Source organism: Echinops telfairi, unplaced genomic scaffold (assembly GCF_000313985.2).
Source record: "Echinops telfairi isolate 266 unplaced genomic scaffold, ASM31398v2 ScPeMD7_7466;HRSCAF=8504, whole genome shotgun sequence".
NCBI classification, from domain to species: domain Eukaryota; kingdom Metazoa; phylum Chordata; class Mammalia; order Afrosoricida; family Tenrecidae; genus Echinops; species Echinops telfairi.
The window spans coordinates 2,121,411-2,142,113 of record NW_022111366.1 but is presented as its reverse complement, the minus strand read 5'-3'; the positions used below and the strand labels follow the sequence as shown (position 1 = coordinate 2,142,113).

The window sequence follows — 20,703 nt, the reverse complement described above, 5'->3', positions numbered from 1 at the left end:
CTCACACCACTGGTCCTGAAGGGATCATCTGCCCTGGATTCCCTGTGTTTCCAGTTCCTATCTGTACCAGTGTACATCCTCTGGTCTAGCCAGACTTGTAAGGTAGAATTGGAATCATGATAGTGGCAGGGTGGGGGTTGGGGAGTGGGGAGAAAGCATTTAGGAACTAGAGGAAAGTTGTATGTTTCATCGTTAAACGTTATTTTCTAAAAGAGGCTTCTCTCGACCTCTCTTTTTAGTATTGAGAACTGCCCTCTACTCTTGTACTTTTAAATCCCTTGCTGTCCTTGTTCGCACAGTGGTGCATATCCCCCCATGTCACTCGGGAGACCAGGGTTCCATTCCCAGATGAGGAGGCAGCTGCCCTTTTGGAGCCCGGGTGGCACCATGGTTATGCATTGGGCTGCTAGCCATAGGTCGGCAGTTCGAAACCACTAGCTGCTCCATGGGAAAAAGACATAAAGAGTTACAGTCTCGGAAACCCGGTCCTGAAGGGTCGCTGAGTCATCATCGATTCAATGGCAATGAGCTTGGTCTTTCGAATCCTGATCCACACTTCTCTCCCACCCCCACCTGAGGATGTATCCCTTTCCAACATTCTACATAGTTTATTTATATTTATTGTTAATTGCCTGGCACCCTGTGTTAGAATATTAGTTCCACAAGGACAGGGATGCTTGCTCGTTTTGTTCATGGATTCTTTTCAAGCACTTCCAACAGATTCTGGAGCATGGTATGTATTAAATGATTGGAGTCTAACTCAGACTTAAACTAGGACCTCCCGATTCACATTCTCCATAGACGCGGAGAACAGCCAATTCTGTCACACAATAAGACGCCATGGAGCTAAAATCTGCTAAATCACCCCAGACACTATTCTTTCCCCAAATTGTAAAACCCTAAGTCCATTGCCCTGATGATAATAGGCTCATTTACTAATGTTTAACTTTGGTTGGGCTATTTCTCAATTTTCTCAGCATTTCTGGAGTTCCAGACCGGGCTCAGCACACGTCTGACAGGGCAACCTGGTTTCTATTACAGTCCGCATGGCCAATTGCACCTGCTCCACCAGAAAAACAAGGCCCGTGCTACCTTTCCCGGCAAGACAATGCCAGCTCTTCCTGCCTCCGTCTTGGTGAAAGCCCGATGAAAATGGATATCTTTTCACTAGCGCTCTGCCTTTTCCCTTCATATTCAGACTTTAATACAAGGCCGAGTTATTCACTGAAAAAACACCATTTGCGTTTGAAACGATGCCTGACTTTAAGAATGTGCCAAGGCCTGACTTATTAGGCCACCTAGCTGCTGGGACACCAGGCACATTCCCTGAGGCCACCCCGTGTGAAATGGGGAGAAAACACCAAATGCATTGGGCTAGATAGAGTGTGGTTGAGATTAAATGGTTCCAATATGCACACACGGTGTCAGGCACACCACTTCCTCCTGCATAGGGCTCAAAGGGAAAGCAGTTAGCATTTATTTTCCATGTCGTGGGTGGAATGAACCTGGCCAAAGCACAGAAAGCACCCAAGTGTAGGGAGCAGACCGATTCCCAAAGGTGGGGCTAGTTCTGGGTCTAGAAATCTCTCTTGGAGATAAGTAGCCTAGAAATGGTTAGAGAGGAGTCGTGGGGTTGTGTTGTTCTCATGGATGTTTGTCTTCTCTCATCTTATAGCAAGACTTTTACGGCTCCTGAAACCCTGAGGAAGGAAGGGAAATGAGAAAAAAACAAGAAAGCGAAATTTAGGAGGGTAGCGGCGGAAGGCCAGAGTCAGGGTTGAGAAAGCCTGCGTTGTAATGCTAGGTACAATTGATATTACCACCTTCTAACCACTATCGACTCAACTCATTCCATCGAGTCAACTCTGACTGAGTGACCATAAGGGTCAAGACAGAAATACCACTGTGAGTTTCTGAGACTATAACTCTTTATGGGCGTGGAAATCCTCCTCTTTCTGCTACAGCATGCCTGGTGGTTTAGAACTACTGGGCTTGCTGTAAGCAGCCCAACACCTAACCATTACACCACCAGGGCTCCCCTTGTAATACACTCCCTGCTATTGAATCAATGCGGACTCACAGGGCACCTGTAGGACAGGATGGAACTGCACCTGTGAGTATTCAAGACTGTATTGGAGTAGAGAACCATGTCTTTCTCTTGGGAGTGCCTGGTGGTTTCCAACTGTTGACCTTGTGGTTAACAGCCCAACATGTAACCACTATGCCTCCGGGTTCCTAGTCAAACTATTGTTAAGCCATTGAAATAGGCCCCTTTATCTGGTCCCTCAGAGCCAAGCTTCACTTTGGCCAAAGGAACCCCTCTACTCTACTCTCAGTTTTGCAGAAGCTAGCAGAGACTGGTTACTACTGAACGGGTCCTCTCTACTGAGGGAGCAAATTGGGCTACCCCACAACCCCACAGCTTACAGGGGGCCAGAGAGAAAGCACAAAGCTTAAAAAGGAGATTGCTCTTAGGGATCTGCTCCTCTGAGGCCCACAGGCCATCCCCTACTTTTGATTGCTGTGCCAGGAAGACCCTGGGTTTAGAGTTCTTGACTGTAGAGCCAAGTGATGAGGACCCTCCCTTGTTGTCAGTGGACATGCAGGCAAGGCTGGGATTACTATGTTCATAAGCAGCAGACGCTGTGCTTGGTTAGGGGGAATCTGGAGAGGGAGGTCAGGCAAGGGAACAATGAAGGAAGAAGTCACTTGTGTGGCCTCAGGGAGATCTGGGAGAACTCTTTTACTTCCTAGCCCAGGACTTGTGTTGGGTCACACAGCCTTCATGCTGGCAGCCTCCTTCCACTGACTCAGGTGCTCCCAGGAGGCTGTCTTCTCCTCGAGCCTCTGTGTGGGCTTTCTAAGGCCCCGAGTGTGTGAAGAGGTGGCTTTATGGCCACAGGGCCTTGCAGGAGCTTGGGAGGCGAAAAGCTGGCATTACAAGGCAGGCTGTGCCTTTCATCCCTGCCCACCTCTTCAGTCCAAGTTTCCAAATAACAGGGATGCTAACTGCCCAGTGCAAAGCCCAAAGTCCCTTCTAGAGTTCCTTGGCCAGAAGCCACCCGACTGTTCCTAAGCTCTCCACAGAACGGTATGTACCAACTCGGATCCCTGCCTTTTGGTGTGGGGGTGGATTAGCTGCTATTTCACATGATAGGGTGGGCTCGGTTCCAGGTTGCACCAGCCTCCACTCTGTGCCTTCTCAAGATGTAATAAATAAAAAATATTAAGATGGTACAGAGTAAAACTGCCCTGCATTTTCAGGCCCTGAAAGTAGCCTCATTTAAAAAAAAAATCATTTTTACTGGGGGCTCTGAATAGCTCTTATAACCTACCATACACCAATTGTATCAAGCATACTTGTACATATGTTGCCATCATCATTTCCAAAACATTTTCTACTTGAGCCCTTGGTATCAGCTCCTCTTTTTCCCCTCCCTCCCCCACCCTCCCATCCTCGTGAATCCTTGTTCAATTATGTATTATTATTATTATTTCATATCTTACACTGTCCATGGTCTCCCTTCACCCACATTTCTGTTATTGTCCCCTTCAGGAAGGGGGCTATATAGACAACATTGTGATGGGTGCCCCCTTTCTCCCCCTCCCCCTGCCCTCCCCTCCTCCTCCCCTCCCAGTACTCCCACTACTGTTCCTAAGGGGTTTATCTCATCTGAATTCCATGTGTTGAGCACTCTCATCTGTACCAATGTGTGTTCTCCAGTTTAGACAGATTTGTAAGGTAGAACTGTGTCATGGTAGTGGGGGAAGGAAGGATTCAGGAACTAGAGGAATGATGTGTGGTTCATCAGTGCTATACTGCACCTTGGTTAAATCATTCCTTCCTTATAACCCTTCTGTGGGAGGATATCTGATGGTCTACAGATGGGTCTATAGTCTCCACTCCAACTCCCCTGTTCCCATTGATGTAGGTGTTTGTTTTGGATCTTTTGATACTGACACCTGATCCCGTCGACACCTCATGATCACACAGGCTGGTGTGCTTCTTCCATGTGGGCTTATTTGCTTCCCTGCTATATGGCTGCTTGTTTAACCTCAAGCCTTTACGACTCCAGACCCTATATCTTTTGATAGCTAGGCACTCTCTTGACCACATTTGCTTAAGCACTCATTTTGACTTCAGCGCTCGTGTTGGGAAGGTGAGTGTCAAAGAGTGCCAGGTTATCAGAACAAAGTGTCCTTGTGTTAAGGGAGGCCTTGAGTAGAGGCCCAAAGTCTGTCTGCTGTCTGAATACTTTAACATATAAATATATGTACATTGGCCTCATCCATTTCAGTATAAGTTAATATATTTACATATATACATGCCTATAGAACAGCTTCATTTTCCCATATGTAACACGGCCTTATTATCTGTGACGTTTAATTGTGGCCCTGCAACCATAAAGCCAGCAGTTTGAAACCACCAGCCACACTGAGGGAGAAACATGAGGCTTTCTATTCCCTGTAAGAGTTACAGTCTCTGAAACCCACAGGGCAGTTCTACTGAGCCCCACGGGGCTGCCAGGAGTCAGAATCAACTCCATGGCAGTGAGTTTGGTTGTTGGGTTTTTAAAATATGGCACGGCAAAGGCAGGAAGGAATGCAAAAAAGCCATGGCTGAGACTCCTGGGTAAAGGTGTGCCAGGAAGATGGGGAAGGGGGCACACTGTTTTCTTTCGGCACAGGCAGGGCATCGTACCATTTATCTGTGAATTCCTTTAGCCTCTGCTGCTTATGCTCAGCTTTGAGAAGGGGAAGGCAGACTCACGTCTGACAAAATACACCTTGGTGTTGTTGGAGACCAAGTCCAGAGAGGGAGAATGGCCTCCTGGATTCCGGTCTGCGCTTGGCCCACCAATGTGCTGTGTGATGGAGGTTAGGCAAGTCCCTTTACCAGGCTGGGTCTCAGGGTCCTGATGTTGAAACTGGGGGTTTTATCCATTATGGGGGGGAGCTAGGTGAACAGGAGATAAGACCTCTGCACTACGTTTTGCCACCTTTCTCTTGAGTCCAAAATTATTTTAAAACAAAATGATTCCTACAACTGGAAGGGTGCGAGAGGTTATCTCTAAGAGCTCTAGCGCAAACAGGCCATCCCCTGCCTTTATTCCTCTCCCCCTCTCTCCTGCTATCCAAGCACAAAGCCGGGCAGAGTGTGGCCCCAGCTCCTGCGGCCACAGACGGGCTGGTTGGTGGTTAACCAGCAGTAGAAACCCACGTCTGCTTTTTCACCTTGCCTCCCTCGACTGTGGGCGACATCAAATCCTCCCCCAAGGCACATGGAAAGCACCCCACCACTACCCAATTTGTTCCTGCAAACAAGTAAAGTCATGCAGTCCAGAAAGCGGGTTCTGGCAGCTTACAGCATCTCTGCTTTCCCCTAGTAACGAGGCTAATTATAGCTCCAGCTACCTGGCAACAGCACGAAATTCCCTGACACTGGCTGACAGCTCTAAAGCCATCTCAGAGCTCCTGGCACCTCCCTTCCTGAGGGGCAGGGAAGGGGGTCCTGGGCGGTCACTACCGAAACTGGGATGGGAGCTCACAAAGAGCCTGGGACATTTGTATCAATCCTGAACCAGCCCTCTTCTTTTGATTCATAAAGAATCAGTGCTCCACCTGGCACCCCCACCCCCACCCCACGTACACAGACAACTTGTCTCAGTCAGAAATCGGTCTGTCTTCCTGATTCCTTTTCCTCAACCTTGCCAATCTATCGATCACCAAACCGCCCAGTTGTTTCAGCTTCCGAAAATGTCTCAGAGCAGGATGCTCCCAGCTGCTTCTGTGGCACGGCCCCACGTAGGGCCTCGTCATCTCACCTGACCTTTCTCTTGTCCTGACTTCCTTGTCTGCCTTAAGTCATCTTCCCCAGAGCCACTAGTGAGATCTAGCATGTTCTGTGCCGCTAAAAGCCTTATCATGACGCTGATGATAAAGTGCACACTGCTCACAGTGACCTGACGACTGTCAGCCTCATTATGAGCCTACCCATCTCCACTGAGTTGATTCCAAACCAGAACAGCCCTATGTCGGAAGCAGGTAGCCTCTTCTTTCTCCCAGTGGATTTGAACTTCTACCCTTGAGGTTAGCAGTCAAATGCTTATCCAACAGTGCCACCCTGGCTCCTAGTACTTAGAATTGAGCAACATGAAATCATTTCTAATTCAGTTCACATACCCTGGAGGGTTTGCTTACAGCTTTTTCCTGCGTGTGAACAAGCCTCTCCTTCCACCCCACCATCCACTGACTAGCCAGTGCTCACCCCACTTAGAAGACCAAGCTCCCAAATGATTGTCTTGAGGAATTCTTTGTAGATTTTCCTTCCATTGAATCTTTTCATTTGAGCTAGAGATGCCTTATTTGAGTTCCCTTATACTTGGTACACTTTTCTGTTATTGCTTTTTACCAAACTGTTACCTATGTATTATTCATCTTTGAATCCCCAACATCAGAATAGTACCTGTAGTAGGTACTCAACAGCCCCTGGACAAGATGGATGGACAGAGTGGCTGCAACGAAGAACTCCAACGTAGGAACAACTGTGGGGATGGCACGAGACCAGGTGGCAATTTGTTCTATTATACATAGGATGGCTGTGATTCAGAGCCGGCTCGATGGCAACTAACATCAACAACAGACAAAGGGGTGCATGCAAAGTTCTCCATGTCTTTCTCATTTATCCCTCCGGAAAGAACATTTGTGTCTTTGAGAGTAGCAGGGTACATCTGATTGTTACTATGTGATTGATACATGGGGAAAGAAAAAGAGAGGCAAACTGGTAAGTGATCCCAAATCTTAATATTGAGGGAAAAGATATTGATTTTGGAGTACAAAACTGTCCACGTGAAACAGTGCAGTCATCTCACTTCTCTGGATAAGTTTGTCACATAGTGAAAAATAGTTATTGAGGGCTGACTGTGTGAGGTCCACTCCTTGGCTCATTTAATCCTCCTCCAAACCCTAGGAGGTAGATGCTACTATACTTGCTCAGGCTCACAGGGATTATATCATTTGCCCAAGGTAACATAGATAGTGAGTAGTGGATTCTATTCCAGGTCAGCGTAACCCATAGCTTTCAACTTCTAAACCAGAATAGCAGAATAGTCTCAAAATCCGCTGCTATCTGGTCAATCAGGGGTCACAGCAACCCTTTAGGACAGGGTTGAACTGCCCCTGTGGGTTTCTAAGACTGTAATTCTTTACAGAAGTAGAAAACCTCATCTTTCTCCCAATGAGTGGCTGGTGGTTTCAAACTGCTAACTCTGTGGTTAGCAGTGCAATGCAGAACCATTACATCCCTAAGGGCTCTGTTTCAGATCGAGGACAGAGTAGATTGAGAAAATTTGATAGACAAGTAAACTCAATAGGGTGCTCATCATGATGGAAATTCTTAGCTATAGAAGCATGCTAGGTGTAAACCTCAATGTTTGCACTGGAAAAATATTATCCCATGTCAAAAATGAGAAAGCCATAAACAACGAATCACAATACTCTAACTCCGACCTGCAGCACAACCTTCTAACATCAATTGCATCATATTGGAACATTGATGCCCTTTGATCCAGGGTGACAAGATTCGATTTTTTCTGACCCATTCGCTATTACATCTGGCCCTGTCAGATTTTAAATTAAGTTCTGAAAATGAACTTTTACAACAACACTTGTCGATGACAAATTCACATAGGTTTACTAAAATACATTCTAAGCAAGCAGTCATTTGGGAGCCAGAACACAGTTGGCGGTGGTCATGCGTGTGTTGTTGGGAAATGGGGTGTTAACCACATAGCAGTGGATTTCATGAATTCCAGGGCCAGGCATGTTGCTAGCGGTGGGGCACGGCAGCTCTCGGGAGAAGATGTAAGATTAGATAATCAACAACAAGGCAGTGAGCCAAGTTACCACCCAGAAATTATTACTAGAGCAGCTGCAGTGCAGAAACGCTAGCCAACCAGTCTCCCTGGGAGAAGGCCGTACTCAGCTATGGACCTTGAGCACTTCCTCACGTTCTTTGCCCCAGCATCAGGAGCGACTGTGCTCACACTGCAATAGCTTCGCTTTACAGCTTCAAAATCACCTTCCCAGAGAATGGAGCCTGCAATTAATGTGTGCTGCCAAGAGGAGCAGTGGTGCCTAATCATGCGGGTAGGATCAGTTGTGGTGTACGAAGATGGTAATCCAAGCATATCAGAGTAGAACTGTACTCCACGGGGTGTCCAATGGCTGAGCTTTGGGGAGTAGATCATCAGGTCTTCTGAAGAGCCTTTGGAGAGACTCAAACTTTCAACCTTCCAGCCAGCAGTCAAGTATGCTAACTGTTTGTACCTCCTAGGACTCCAGTGTGGATATATGTCCCAATCAGTGGGAGCTAAAGGTAACTCGACTCTTTCTGAACTATTTACAAGAAGCTGGAACTTGAAGAATAATTTAATTTCAGTTTGTAATGAAAAGCTAAACAGTCGCACAGAACCAATTTTTACATAGCATTTAGCACACTTTTGTTAATCTATGACCAAAACCCATTGCCTAAGTAGCCCTGGCTTGTGGGTAACAGATTGGGCAACTACCAAGGTCAGCACTTCAAACCCAATAGTCACTCCTCGGGAGAGTTGCTATGCTTTCCAAACTCTACAGGAAAGAGTAGAACTGTCCCCTTTGGGTTTCTGAGGCTGTACATCTTTACGGAGACCCAAAGAGTTCATCTTTCTTCCAAGGAGTGGCAATGATTTCCAAACAAAAACCAAACCCACTGCCGTCGAGTTGACTCCAATTCATAGTGACCTGACAGGACACAACAGAACTGTCCAGTCGGAAGGCCAAGGCTGCAAATCTTGATGGAAGTGCCTGACTTTTGGATTAGCTGCTGAGTGCTTAACCACGGTGTCACCAGCGTTCCTTTACTAATCTCAAAAACGCAGACCAAACTCAGCGCCAGACTCGATTCTGACTCACGGAGACCCTACGGAATGGAGTACAGCTGGCCAGTGGGTCTCCAGACTGAAACTCCGAATGGGAGTAGCATGCCTCACCGTTCCACCACCGAGCACCTGGTGGTTTCGAACTGCTGATCTCTGGTTAGCTGTCCAGGGAGTTTGGTTTATTAACCTATATGAGTATAATCCTTAGTTTTTTTCTGTGTTCTCTAAATAACCCTCTCTCTTAGCCTACTCGCTTCGAGGTTGATATGCCTATGTTTACACAAAGCTCTCACACCTTCTCGCTCTCTCTTTTTTAAAATCATTTTATTGGGGGCTCTTAGAGTTCTTGTAACAATCCATACATCCGTTGTATCAAGCGCATTTGTACATATGTTGCCAGCATCATTTTCAAAACATTTTCATTCTACTTGAGTCCTTGGTATCAGCGATTTTTCCCCTCCCCTTCTCATGAATCCTTGATAAATTATAACTATTATTTTCATATCTGATACCATCCACTGTCTCTCTTCACCCACTTTTCTGTTGTTCATCCCTCGGGTGGTGTGTGTGTTGTATGTCAATCGTTGCAAACAGTTCCCCCTTTTCTCCCCCCACCTTCCCCTACCCTCATGGTATTGCTGTTCCCATTACTGTTCCGGGCAGGGGTGGGGTAGGGGGAGTCTAGCTGGATTTGTAAGGTAGACCTGGGGTCATAACAGTAGAAGCATTAAAGAACTAGGGGAATGTTGTGTGTTTCCTCAGTGCTATACTGCTCTCTGGCTGACTGGTCCATTCCTTGTGACCCTTCTGTGAGGGGATGTCCAATTGTCTACAGATGCCTTTGGGTCTCCACTTTGATCCCCTCGTGCACATTGATATGATTGTTTGTTTTGGATCTTCTGATGCCTGATACCTGCTCCCGCCAACACCTTGTGATCACACAGGCTGGTGTGCTTCTTCCATGTGGGCTTATTTACTTCCTTGCTAGATGGCCGCTTGCTTAACTTCAAGCCTTTAAGACCCCAGATACTGTATTTTTAAAATTGTTTAACTTACACCTTCTCTTTTAAAATCCTTGTAGCTTCTGTACAGTTACGGATTATATCTACTATTTTAGTCTCTCCCTCAATCCCCTACCCAAAGGAGGACTAGCCACTTGCAAAGAGAATGATAGGGCTCGCTCCCTGGTTCTCGTCTCCTCCTCCAGTTTCCCACATTTCCTTTCGTTAGCGTCATCACGGCCAAATGCTGGATGGCTCCTCATTAACCGTTCGCTCTGAAATGCAAATATTGCCACAAAAATCTACAGTGGCAAAATATATGCATCAATGAAATAATTACGATTCACACTAGATTCATGATATATACGCTCCATAAAGATTTGCACTCTTGAAAGGAATCTTACAGACACCACCCACATTATTGCAGATTCAAACTCAGTTGGGTTCAAGTTGATGCCTTGACTATTTTTAAAGAAGTGTCCTTTAATACTGAAGAGAAATCAGGTTAAGTATGGTAGTAGGACAGGCCTCTGCCTTCTTGTCCGAAGCACCCGGCTTGCTATGTGAGGTTATGCACAACACCCTAAGTGTCTTGTCATCAACACTGCTGCTAAGGAAGCTTCCCAACTCCTGAGGCTGAGGTGTGAACAGCCAGGGTGAACGGAAGGCACATGTATGGGGACACAACGGTGAGGTTTTAAAGAGTCAAATCACTGCCTCATTTTAAATATAATAATAACAACCAAGAATCCTGGATAGAGCTTGGTTAACGAACACAGCAACCAACCAAAATGTCAGCAGTCCAAAACCACCAGTCACTCCTGGGCAGAAATATGAGGCAGGCTGCCTTCGTAAAGATCACGGAAACCCTATGGGGGCAGTTGTGTTCGCTCCTGTAGGGTGACGTTGAGTTGGCATCAACTTGACGGCAAAGGGTTTGTTGGTTGTGACCACTGACTCATAGTAATATAATTACTGTCCTTCTCCGATGTGTATGATACGGTTAAATTTATAAAATGCTTTGATATTATCTTCTTATTAAATGTGTATGGACTTACGCATTTTGTCATCAAATAACTTTCAATACCTCTAGTGCTGGGTACTCTTAAAGCCGCTTCTGCAGGGCTTGGAAGAGGCTCAGGGAGGGTAAATAATTTGCAGCCACCATGCTTCCTGCTCCTCATTACTGTGTAGAGTGTACTAGGGCATCCTAGTGGTGCAGTGGTTAACGTGGTCATCTGCTGACCACAAGGTTGGTGGTTTGAGCCCACCAGCCTCTTCATGGCAGAGCAATGAGGCAGTCGGCTTCTGTAAGCATTTATAGTTTTGGGAACCCGGTGTGGGCAGACCTGCTCCATGTTACAGGGCTGCTGGGAGCTGGAATTGACTTGACGGCAGTGGGTAGAGCATGACAGACGACTTTCAGCTAGAATGCTGATGGTTAATAATGGCTGTCTGATTTTAATTGTACATCTTTTTAAAAATGGCTGTGGAGTTGATTCCCACTCGTGGTGACTTGGGGTGTATCAGAATAGAATCGGGTTGGCGAGGGTTTCCAGTGACCGACATCGCAGCTCACCAGGCTTTCTCCCAAGGAGGAGGCCTCTGGGTGAACTCAAGCCCCCAGCCTTTCAGCTAGCAGCCATGTGCACTGCCCAGGAACATCCAAGGTCTTAGTGCTTCCCAAATAACCACAGCTAAGCGGGAGGAGTCGTCGAAGAGGCAGACTAACCAGAAACGCAGTGACAGGGGAAAGGAGAGAGGTGCAGTAGTTTGAGATGCCTTGGTGTCAGCAGCTGCCTGGTGACTCGGCTCACATTTACAACAGGTTCTAGGTAGAGACGGGGTCCCATCCCTCTCCTATATGGGACAGGTGGGAATAACGAAATGTAACAAAAGATACAGCATGTGACAAGGAGCTGTACCCTGCTCTTCCCCCGTCCCTGCGCAGTTCCCAGAATATCACTGATGACACTTCTCTGGGACGGCCATGGCGCCCTTTCACACCCCACCCAAAGTGTTCCCAGAAGACAACTTCCTGGGCCGGTGGCAGTAGACAGGGAGACCAAAGGACTCAAGCAGCCATTTTATTAACCTAACCAAACTCACTCACTGTCATAAATCTAGCTAAAAAAAAAAAACACTTCTCCCTCAAATGATTTAGGATTTTTTTTTGCTTTCTACCCTGCTTTGGAGACTGGTAAGGGGATGTTTTTCCTCTCTGCTCAGTGAACATATTTATTCCTTGTTCCTAACCTGAGGCAAACCTGCCACTCCTGCTCCTCCTTGCTTCCTCTCCCCGAGTTACCAACTCCTCTCGCAGCTGAATCCTCCACCCCTGGCTGCTCCAGTGAGGTCCGCTCCCTAGCCACGCCAAACAAAACCACACTCACTGCCATCACTCTCTCGGACCAGGTAGAACTGTCCCTGTGAGCTTTTGAGGCTGTAACTCTTTCAGGGAGTAGAAAGCCCTGTCTTTCTCCCACCGCGTGGCTGGTGGTTTTGACTCCTGACCTTGAGGTTCGCAGCCTAAAGCTATCCTCATGGGGACTTCATGTGACTTTGTCATAGCAAAAGGCACTCCGCCACTAAGATTCTTCCTTGTAGTCATACAGATGACGAAAAAGAAGTCTGGTCTAAATTCAGGGAAATTCAGGCAAAATATGGAATTTCATGTCAGAGAGAAGACAGGATGACATCCCCAGACTGAGCTGTCTGATCCATGATACTCCCCAACAGCACTTAGTGCTTCTCCGTCTTCTTTTTGATGGCACACAGCCAATGGAAACGCGTGTTGGATTCTTCGGGATAGAGTGCGGGACCAGCCCTGGGCATGCAGGCCACTTCAGGGCCTGCTTGCCCAGATACTGAGAAGACTGAGGAAATCACCATTGTGGTAACCAGTTAGGAAGCTTATTCCTTGTCACCCTTGTAGCGTCACGTGATATCATCACACCCTCTGCTCAGCCAATCTGCTGCGTCTTCCTTCCCCTCTCAACTAACACCCTGGCCCATCTATCAAGGCCGCCTTTCCTTGTAGGGAAGCCACCGTGCCGCTTCCCATCACACCTTGCACCAAGGTCGAGTCCATTTGTACCCTCTTCCTCGTTCTAAGACGAACAAGCCCTGGGTCTGAAACGCTGACCTGCAGGATCATTTTCAAAAGTAAACATGGCCCTGAAGCCAAAGACAAACACTCTCCGCGCCTGCCTTCTCCTTAGCATTGTCATTGTCCTCTCCCCACTGCACCGTGCTAGAAGGGACCTTTTAAAACAGCTAATCTCCCCACTCCCGCCTCCCTCTGGTGAATTAGAAAGGCTGGGATGCGGCAGGGAATGGACATCAGACCTGCCCACCACCCCCCTACTCGCCCCCTGGGGTGATCGTGGCACACCCGCCACACCAGAGGTTGGAAGGCTCTGATTTCAACCAGCTCCCTGTTTCCCCTGGGAAGGGAAGTAGAAAACACACACCTGGGATGTGGGTGGGGGTGGGGGTGGTGAAACAGGCTTGCCCAAGGCCACAGGACATCACAGTGACCAGCAGGCCTGGACTGGACCCCTTTCCCCACCCCCATCAGCACAGCCCAGGCTCAGAAGCGCCCCTGCCCCAGGGCCCGAGGCCCGCACCCACTCACCCGCTTGTAGACATCCTCCCGGCTGGCCTCGTACTTCTGCTGCATGCGCTCCTCCAGGAAGTAGATGCGCAGCTTGAGGCTGAAGTTCTCCTTCTTCAGGTCATTGAGGTGCTGGGACAGAGTGCGATATCCATTAGACATGGTGGGCGACCCATGGGGCGGAGCATGCCCGGGCGCCCCTCACCCCAGGAACTTGCTGCCGCTGCTGCACCTCGACATGGGGGACGCTGCGGAGGCTGCGGGGGACACCCAGGGGGCCGAGGCTGGGCTAGGGCGACATGGCCCTGCCTGCTGGCTATCTCTCAAGGACGCTGGCGACTGGGCACACTAGCTCTGGGTGCTGGAGCGAAGCGCGCTTTCCTTTTTTACCTCTGGGAGGTATTTGTGGAATCCCTGACAGAGGAACATGCGTGAACTCAGACACAAGTGGTGTAACCCGACTCCCGGGCCAGCACTCCTGGAGCCTCGGGTCCAACTGCAGGCAGTTAACAGCTTCTCAGAAGAGAGAGGGGCTGACCCCAAGGCGCTTCCAGGAAATGGGGAGGCGGAGTGTTTCAAGGGGTTGCAAGAAAGAGAAAGAAGAAGAGGGAGGGATGCCTGCCCTGTGGTGGGGGGCGGTGGAGACCAGAAGAAAGGACCGGAGCACAGAGACATGAAACGTCCACCAAGCGGTGGTTCGATGGCAAATATCCCATTTCTGCCTGATGCAAGTCTAACCCAAGCCAACCAACTGCCACCAACTCAATTCCGACTCAGAAGGCAAGGCAGACCTGACCTCCAGGGTTCTCCGGGCTGCAGATTTTTACAAGCGGAGATGAAAACACACAAAACTCACTGCCATCGAGCCCATGCCCAGTCACAGTCGATGCCCAGCCCCATAGGACTGGGTGGAACTGTCCCTGTGGGTTCTCCGAGACGGTAACTGTTTACGGCAATAGAAAACCCAGTCTTTCTCCCTCGGAACCACTGGTGCTTTCCAACCGCTGAACTTTCTGGTCACAACCCAACCCGTAAGCACTATGCCACCAGGGCTCCCAGACGAGACAGCCTCATTGTTCTTCAGAGGTGCAGCTGACCTATCGGTCAGCAGCCCAGCACAAACCATGGGAGCCCTAATGATAGGGCTCTCTAATTTTTCTTGATGATCCACCTGTTAAACTCTAATCAGTTCCTTCACAGGTTCCCTCTCCATGATCTTCCATCCCCAAGGCAGTTAAATTGGTAACGTTTATTAATACCATGCATTTCCTCCCACATACAATCCATAAAACCTAAACCGATCTCACCGCCACCAATCACTTCAGACTCAGGGACCCCATGAGACCAAATAGAGCTGCTCTGTGAGTTTCCAAGGCTGTAAACCTCGTCTTTCTCCTGGGAAGCATCTGCTGGGTTCGAACTGTTCACCTCGCAGACAGCAGCCCAATGTGTAACCCACTGCACCACCAGGGCTCCGTGACATGCACCAGAGAAACCCCCAAAGGAAGAAGGGATCTTGTAGCTCAATGGAATCTTTGTAAACTTTGCGTTCTGGTTACACTAGCTCACAAGCAGGCCTGGTAAGAGACTCCTCCCTCATGGAAGGGTCGGGGGAGGAGGGGTGGGGAAGAGTGGGAGAGGGCCATCAGCCAGGAGCCACGAGATTTCAGCCCAGTTACTGGATCTTAACTCAGACACCTGCCAAGTGGAGCCAAACACTCATCACCAGATCCTGCCCCAAAGCAACTTAAGATCCTTGCATGGCAGCTGCAATACAAGCAGGAAGTATTATTTATACCCGATCGTGTGGGACACTGAAGGGGACTGGGAGGTGGACAGCCCCACAGCACAAATGCCACAGCACAGGGATTCTTGGTTGTAAGAACACTGAGTTGGAAATCATTTAATGTTAACATTCAAGATTGAGAAATTCTAATGTTCACATTCAATTCCAGCATTTCCTCACTTCCTCCCCAATCCACCTGCGTTTTGATTCTTCACATTCCTTTGTGAAACACTGTTCTAGAGGGTTCGTCTGGTTCTTGTCACTTCCGTTTTGCACGAGGAGACCTGGCTGCCGGATTCTAGAGGAGTGCTTCACACAGCTTTCCTCATCTCCTTGGACCCCTTTAGAAGGCAGAGTTATGTGTGGAAAGTGAAAATGTATATGAATGCAGAGTATTCTTATTTAGCCTATATCTTATTTTAGCATATGGATGTCTGTTTTCTCTTATGTACTGATGATAGCTTGTTCATCTCCTATCTCTCCTACCCCTGTCTCCCTGGGCTTTTGCCAGCTCCCTGGTGTTTAACTCAGGAATCAACTCAATGGCAGGGAATTTGAGTTTTGGATTGACATGGTTCAGTGGTGATGCCTTCTTTCACTTTCTGTCTTTTTTTCCCTTCTCTTTACACTTCCTTCTCTAGAGATTTTATTCATTTTTATGGCTGTAACTTCTGTCTCCCAGGTAGCCCACCCATCTACAATGGAATCCTCTCACCCAAGATCTAGCCCTACGTACCTAACTCTTTGCTTGATAATTCAACCTGTATGGCCCATTCACACCACAAACCTTAAAACTCAAATGTTCACAAGAATCAGTGTTAGGTCAGCCAGCACCCACTCCAGTCAGCTGTTCTCCATGTGATATCCAAATCATATGCCATACTTTCAGATTTGCATCTTATCCTGTCATTTCCCTTCGAGTCCTTCAGAGGCAGCTCATCCCTGTTAGGATTGAGGGACCATCTCCATCACATCCTTTCAAGGCACCATGCCTCTTCTCTTAAGTCCTAGTTCAAATTCCACCTAGACCAAGCTTTTCCTATTCTATCCCTGCCTGCAAAGGCTCCTTCCATTTCTCGACTCCGAAGGCAAGTATCCAGAGTCCAGAGATGGCACAAATAATTAACCCCTCAACTACTAACCCAAAGGTGGGTGGTTCCAACCCAACCCGAGGCCCCTTGAAAGAAAGGGCTGGCCATCTGCTTCTCAGAGGGTGCATTCCTGAAAACCACATGGAGCGCAATTGCACACTGCATGCCTGGGGTTGCCATGCGTCAGAGCCAACTCAGCAGCAACTGGGTTGGGTGTAGGTCGAAGGTAAAAATGGACATTTGGCCAGGGTTCTTATACTGTCTCACGACATGTCTCTTATTGTTATCTACAAGGGTTCTTTACCCCTTTTAGTACCATTTGGCTTTTCATGTATAGCTCTCTCTACAACTAGACAGTAGGCTGTCCAAGACAAGGACCAACAACTTACATGTCTTTTCCTACAGGCTCTCAGACCAGCCTCTCTAACAGTCCTCCCACGGTGCTGAGCCACTCTGTTGATAATCACCTCAACCAGACCAGAGTGTTCTGAGGGCCGTCAAGGCGTATTTTGTCTCTTGGTCCTTACACCAGGACTCATCATGAAAGAAGTAATCTCTAAATCATTTGCTGAATTAATGAATAGAAGAATTTCCCCCCAATACTTTTTAACTGATTGGATTTGCCATATTTGCCAGCCTGTATTATTCTTATAGCTTTTGGATAATATTGAAAGGTTTCTTTTAATTATTCCTAAGAAATAACAATTGTCGAAATTTGATGTCTTGTTCACTAATATTTCCAAGTTGATATACCCACCCTGACATCTTGCCTGACCTCCAGATTTATATCTAACTTCCTAGGAGGATGTTCCACTTGGGTGTCTAATATAAGGGCCTCATTTGCATGACATCCACAACTGAGTTTCTGATCTTTCCCAGCAAATGTGCTCTTTGTTCACTGGACCCTGCAGTGCAGGAATATATGCAATGTGGCTCCCGTAGCCATAGTTTCTGTAACTCCCACCAAGTGATCTTTTAATTTTTTTTATTTCTGATGCATCCGGTAAGCAAAGGTGGGGTCTAGTTAGGTTAGGCTATAGCTATGAGTTATTGTTAACAGAGTTCATTGGAATTGCCATCCTGCTGGGTATCAAATGAACCATCTCAGAAGCTAGAAGGGAGAGAAGAGCCAGGAGTACAGTGCATCCTTTGGGCCCTGAAATCTTTGCACATTCAATTACTTTATTGATCCAGGAGTCAGCTGTGATACCAGAGGAGCCACAGAGGAGCAGCAGTGGCACACCAAGATCTAGGGCATGAGCGAAAGCAGTGAACTTTCTTAGCCCACAGCAGAAGCAAAGTTGAGTGCCTTCAAGCAGGAAGCTGGCTTATGGAGTAGGATGTCTCCAGGCACTTCATTGGAAAAGCTAAGTTTGCTGACCCATGGAGCTAGAGCTGAGCATCTTCAGGCTGAGGTTAATAGTAGACTGCAATACCCGTGGGCATTTATTTGAGACCCTAAAAGAACTTTGTTACCCTGCAGGAGCCAGGCAGAGGCCAAGTGGTCATGGAGCTAACAGGCCAACCATGAGACACCTGCCTGAAGACATGGCTGAGTAGAGGCTGTCCTAGCTGAATAATTTTATCCTGGGCTTTTGGAACTTTCTTAATAAACCCCATAATCACGAGTACCATTCGTGAATTCTGTGGCTACTTCAATGAGTTATCAGACCCAACTGAAAATTAAGAGAGTGCTTTGAGTGGGGCATTAGGTGTCAGAATTGGTAGGAAGGTGGGAGGGTCAGGCGTTTCTGACCTCTGCCTTATCAAAATTGGCCTTGGGTGATGCGGAGATGGAGTTTGATTGCCCTTCCCCCTTGCATCGGTGGAAGAAATCAGACACCATGCCTCAAGTCACACGTTCTTTTTTTAACAGACCTCATTCCAATTTTAAGAAGCCAATATTGGTGCCTATCTGGCTCTGAAACTTTTGAGTTATGTTTGACTCTTATTTTATACATCATCTAATCTGCCCTCAAACTTTACTCTTTCTGCAGAATCCACCCACCACTACCACTGATCCCACCACTTTGCTCCCATGGCTATCATGACTCCCCTCCGTTATTTGAACAGCCGCCTACACCAGTCTTCTTGATCCCTGGCTGCCCGGTCATCTATGCAGAGCACACCAGCTACAGTCACCCTTCCAAAATGTAAGCCAGATTACTACTCTGCTGAAAACCCACACTGGCTTCCTTTTTAACTTCGATTTACAAGGCAAAGTTCTGTCATAGCCCATAAGCATAAGCTGGAGTCACCGGCTCCCTGCTCCCTCCCCAGTATCTCTATTCTATTTTTTATTCTTACTACCTTGCCCCTGTGTGCTCTGCTTCAACCACACTCTGTGGTTGATTCGAACAACCAGTTTGCTGCCCTAAGGATCATTTTATGTATATTTCTAAAAAGATATTCTGAAAGGTAGTTTAATATTTCCACATGATATCAGAACACCACTGTCGCACAGTTGAATGTTAACAAAAAAGTAAAGAATGCAAATTTGTGATTTCCACATTGGGTGCCTGTCCAGCCACCCACCCTAGAGAATTCCCAGATTACCAGTGTCCTTGTCACAATGAACTCAACAAAAAATTAGGTATCGGGTTTGCTGGCTGAATCTACCACTGGTTCCTCCAAGCTGGGATTTTTTTTTTTTTCCTCTGAAGAACAGCAGCCGCTCTCTCACTGAGGGCATTGGCTAGTTGCTCTGTCCGGTATGCTTTCTTCTACCTGTCTGCACACTTCTCTTCTTCGCGGTCTTCAGGCATCTCCTCAATGAAGTGGACACCCTACTCAGCACTGCAGCCCATCTTGCGCCTCACCCCAGCACCCCATGGCCCCCTTGATGGTTTCTCTTTTTCCACAGCACCATTACCTTCTAAAACGTTACATCTACTTATTCATTTGTTCCTCCATCTCTTCACATTAACCTATACACTCCTGGAAAACAAACAAACAAACAAACAGATTGTTGCCTGCTGTGTTCACTGCCTGGTGTCTAACGGGTGCTGGATACATAAGGATTGAGTTAAAAAACAGATGCATTCGCCTGCTGATTTTGACCTCCCTGGATCTAATTCTAATAAATCTCAATCTGTATAGAAGACTGTGCAGATTTTTTAGGATGAAAACATATCTAAGGGCCTCTTCATAAAAAGGTTATTTTATAAATAGAGCAAATTTTTCTAACAGGATAATTTGGATGCACACTGCAGAATTCCAGGCATTTTACAAGGGTTCTGAACATTGAGGGGGGGAATAATACGTGACAACTTATACTCAAAGTGTACCATGACTTGAATCAGGGTTGGATCGATTGGTTAGGACACAGCGACCTAACAGGAGGAACATAAGCAAAGATCCTGAGGGCCACGTGGATCGAAACAAAGGGAGCAGAGCACAATGTCCTGTAATGGGAGAGCAGGAGGGATGGAAGAAAGGCCTCATTGTGGACATCTTGCAGGTCAGGTGAGCAGTCTGAATATGGTCCTCCGGCAGATACTGAACAACCGGACAAAGGGTAAAGAGAAAGGCAGTGGAAGACGGGCCAAGGCCATGCATGACTTAAGGTGTTACCTGTCTACCTTTTGTTTCACTTCCCTTTTTTCTTTTTTATATTATTATTTTTTGTAGCCTTAAGAAACAAAAACACATATTTGGGTTCCACACTACAGTACATCTGAGGATGCTTCCAAAAGTTCATAGAAAAATGAAATTAAAACATAATGGAATTTCTCTATGGACCTCTGAAGCCCCCTTGTACATGCCTTGTTGCCCACCAAAACATTTCCAACTTACAGCGATGTAGGACTTAGCAGAACAGCCTCATAGGATTTCCAAATACCACCTTGCTGGAAGGTATGCAGGCGGGGTAGCAGTTCAAATGCTCCACAGCTAACGGACAGCCAGTACTTGGAACCCACCAGCCACTCGGTGGACAGATGTGGCAGTCTGATAGCCATGGAACCGCTGTGAGACGGTCCACTCTGTCCTACAGTACAGCACAGGAAAATCAACTCAACAGCACTGCTTTGGGGACTTTTCTGTTCTTTTTAGTTAATATTTATGGGAACAGACTGCCGCATCTGTCCAAATGCTTCACCGTGTGCCACCCCAGCTCCTGATCCGGGTGCCCTGGAGGGACGGGTCCCAGACCTGTCCACTGTGACAAGCTCCATGCTTAGAAAATACACCACCACTGCAGGTCTCTGGGCAAAGGAACAGTGCTCCTGACTAATTCTTTCTTTTACCCATCGTCAATCTTAAATCTTTACTCTTTTCTCAAATATTG

The 20,703-nt window shown here is 47.4% G+C and overlaps 1 protein-coding gene across 1 annotated transcript in view; it reads right to left on the bottom strand.

Annotated features, from left to right (window-relative positions):
• The window catches only part of LOC101646633 (myomegalin), a 190,319-nt gene that overhangs the window by 150,716 nt on the left and 18,900 nt on the right, over positions 1-20,703 (bottom strand). The window contains exon 3 of the mRNA XM_045283712.1: positions 13,560-13,670. Coding sequence (XP_045139647.1) covers positions 13,560-13,670 — 111 coding nt within the window. The remainder of the gene's footprint in view (positions 1-13,559; positions 13,671-20,703) is intronic.